This window comes from Kryptolebias marmoratus, linkage group LG6, assembly GCF_001649575.2.
Source record: "Kryptolebias marmoratus isolate JLee-2015 linkage group LG6, ASM164957v2, whole genome shotgun sequence".
Classification (NCBI taxonomy): domain Eukaryota; kingdom Metazoa; phylum Chordata; class Actinopteri; order Cyprinodontiformes; family Rivulidae; genus Kryptolebias; species Kryptolebias marmoratus.
In genome coordinates this window covers 4,672,586-4,676,051 of record NC_051435.1, presented here as the reverse complement: position 1 = coordinate 4,676,051, position 3,466 = coordinate 4,672,586, and the positions used below count along the sequence as shown (strand labels likewise).

The window sequence follows — 3,466 nt, the reverse complement described above, 5'->3', positions numbered from 1 at the left end:
GTTAATTTTAGTTTTGCTCCACCTTGACCAAACAGTCAGCACAGACACTTAAAAAAACAAACTGATTATTTTAATTTATTAATTTTCTTCTGTATTCTGCTGAGTTGAGTGTATGCAGTAAAATGCAAATAAAAATATGCTGTTTATTTTAGAATGACAATATTTTGAGCTCATGCTAATTTGACTACTTTTTTGTGGCTGATTATTACAACCAGCTGTAGCGTTAGTTCTGGTTTATATTCCTGCTTTATAACACCCAATAATATTCAAATAATATTTAATTTTTAACATGTCAAGCAGTAATTAAATCAACATTTTTACAATAATTCTTTCATGTATTCAGACATGCATCTCCTTTCACATACTTCATGGGGTGCTGCATCACACTCCGCACCCCTACCTCCCACGGCCTTGTCTGATTGGGGTGTTGTTTTTATGTTTAAGAGTTGAAAGTTTCTGTAAGTTGCTGCATCCTTCAGCCACCACTAGGGGGGGCTGAAGCACCTGAACCACCCCTTTTTCATGTTTAAAAATCTGGTTTTCTATAATGAGCATCATACGTGTTTAACTACATGACAGGTACATCGAACTGGTGTGGAAGATCTCCAACAGAAAGCCTTCTCTGTGCATGCTCCGTGCTGATTATAAGCTGTGTGAACATTTTGGCTTTGGCTTAAATGTTTCTCCGTCTTACAGTAAAGTTTGAACTGTCTAATTTAGAAATTCTTTTTAAAACTGAAAAATTAGCTCAGCAAATGAGCCTTCTGTTCTTCTGCCAGGATCAATAATCACAAAGAAAGATGTTAAGTTACAGTTTCTAAGAAACCTCCTGAGTTTTTGACACACACAAGGCTTTGCAATGTGTCAGCATGATTCTTTCTGTTGTTGCATTCATGCTATTCCCTTTTTTGGCCTCAAATGTTAATAGCCCCAATTTCGAGGCCAAACTTGGTTAGATGGAATCTGAGATAATCTTCTAACTGGGAGAACTGGTCTCTGTGAAGCAGGGGATTAACGTGATCAGATTTTCTTTGTACAAACATTGGAGTCTCAAACGTACCGGAAACTTTGTCCGTGACTGAGGTGACAGACTTTTAAATACTGGCCAGTCATATCATTCAATAACCACCTGATGAAGAGCTGTGAACAACAGTATTAATATTTGGCAGGTTTATTACCTACATTAAAACATGTATACCTAACTTCATCTTCTCAAATCGAAATAAAGGCCTAGAATTCCCTGAATGCATATTACCCCCCACCTTTCATGCCAGAGTTTTGGAATAAGATCATCTTTTGATGAGAAATGACAGAGTTGTAGCTGTTTGGTCTGACCTTGATAAGAACAACACGTCCAATCTTGTGCAGATCTTACTTCTGTGTCTGCGTCATGGGTCCTTATCTTAATCAGTTTGATGTACATTCAGTGATTATAAGATACTTTGGTAACAGATACACAAACACACACAGACAGACAAAAACATCATCATTCATTTTCTATGCACTAACTTTTGACCAAATGATGGAGCACAGTTCTACTGATCAACAATATAGTTATTTGCTATGTTTATTTCCCACAATCAAGCGTGTAAATCTGATGCAATCTGCTCAAACAGAATAGGGAGCAAAAATAATTCTGGCCACTTAAAATGTTAGGAATGTGCAGGCCAATTTTCTAGTTAGGGAAGTTTTAGAAAACATTTTTGCGACCCTGATCACCACGGCTAATTTACTGTGAAGACTTTACTTCACATCCAATTCAAAACTGGGTGAACATCTTTATGGATATTGAGATTTTAAATTAAACTTTATTTACATAATAAACCAAATAGTGTAACCCTTGTGATTCTCAGCAGCAAGTTACCAGACAGTCAGTGTGACGAGCTGGCAGGAAGAGCAGTGATTGGTTGTTGTGAAATCCCAGCTCGGCTGACGCTGTGGTCTAAATCAGATGGAGAAGAAAGGAGAGAGCAGAACCAGAACCTGCTTCCAGTTCAGGTTCACCTTTAGAAAGAAGACGAGGGCTTTCATATCAACGATGAATAATGTCTCAGTGATCTCAATGTTCTTTCTTTCAGGTTTCAATGACACAAATGCTCACAGAACAACCTTTTTCTTTCTCAGTTTATTGTGTTACTGTTTAATAATTCTGGCAAATGTGTCTCTTATTGTGATTATAATTATGGACAATGCCCTCCATGAACCTATGTACATTTTGCTGTGTGCTATTTGTATGAACGGACTTTATGGAACAGCAGGTTTTTTCCCTAAATTTCTGTGGGATCTGCTCTCTCCTGTTCATGTCATCTCTTACGCAGGATGCCTTTTACAGTCTCATATAGTGTTCTCTTTTGCGTGTTGTGATGTGTCGATCCTGGCAGTCATGGCCTACGACAGGTATCTGGCTATATGTCATCCACTTGACTACCACACTCTCATGTCAAAGCAGAAAGTCATAAAGTTGGCCTGTATTTTTTGGTTAACACCTGTGTGTCTTGTTGTTGTTAGTATTTTTCTCACTTATAGGCTGAAGTTATGCGGCTCATATATAAACAGACTTCTCTGCGTGAACTGGACCATGGTATCACTGGCTTGTTTTCCAAGTGAAACTGTTATTAATGGAGTGATTTCCTATCTTACAATAACACTTTATGGGTTTCATGGTTTATTTCTTGTTTGGTCATACATATTTATTGTTAAAAGATGTGCTGGTTCTATTGAAAACAGGGCAAAGTTCATGCAAACATGTGTTCCACATTTAGTCTCCTTGTTTACTTTTATTGTGACCGTACTGATTGATATTACATTTATGCGACTTGTTTCCAAAGATATACCCGAGGCGCTTAAAAACTTTGTTGCAATAGAATTTCTCGTCATTCCTCCTATTATAAATCCACTTATTTATGGATTCAAATTGACTAAAATTCGAAACAGAATTATTAGGTTAATTGCTCGTGAAAATAAATAACTTTAGGCGTACACATTAAAGACACAGAGTCCTACAATAATAAACCATTTCCTGTCTTGCAGATGCATTAATGTTAGTTTCCATGGTTGTGTAAACATATAAATGTCTAATTCTTATTATCATTCAGACACCACAAGAGGGAGGTATCCTTTACACAACCCTTTCTGTAGAACCACTGTTGCTAAATTTTAATTTATGCATCCAGGTGTTGAGCTGTGGCAGGGGTGGAAATTAAAAATTTTGTCCACCGGCCACTATGGCTGGTGGACAAAATTCTTTACCAGCCACTCAAATATTTTACCAGCCACTATTTTTTGTTGTGACAAAAAGTTATTTCATATGATGATGAAGATGATGATGGAGGTGGGTGGAAGCAGTTGTGGTGCCCTACAAGCTGAACAACTCCTCTTTCTGGACACTGCATGGAAATAACTAGACTTTTCTTATTTTATTTTTTTTATTTTAAACCATTAAAAGATGCATATCTGTACATAAAAA

At 36.9% G+C, this 3,466-nt stretch overlaps 1 protein-coding gene across 1 annotated transcript; it reads left to right on the top strand.

Moving 5' to 3' along the window:
* The first annotated feature begins 2,031 nt into the window (after positions 1 to 2,031).
* On the top strand, positions 2,032 to 3,128 carry LOC108238515 (olfactory receptor 2K2-like). The gene has a single exon (XM_017420651.2). It carries the CDS (start codon positions 2,039 to 2,041, stop codon positions 2,966 to 2,968), a length of 930 nt encoding a protein of 309 aa, XP_017276140.1. The 5' UTR covers positions 2,032 to 2,038; the 3' UTR covers positions 2,969 to 3,128.
* Positions 3,129 to 3,466: the final 338 nt, after the last annotated feature.

Coding starts and splice junctions, on each gene's coding strand:
- LOC108238515 (XM_017420651.2), top strand. CDS start 2,039: ATGAATAATGTCTCAGTGATCTCAATGTTCTTTCTTTCAGGTTTCAAT.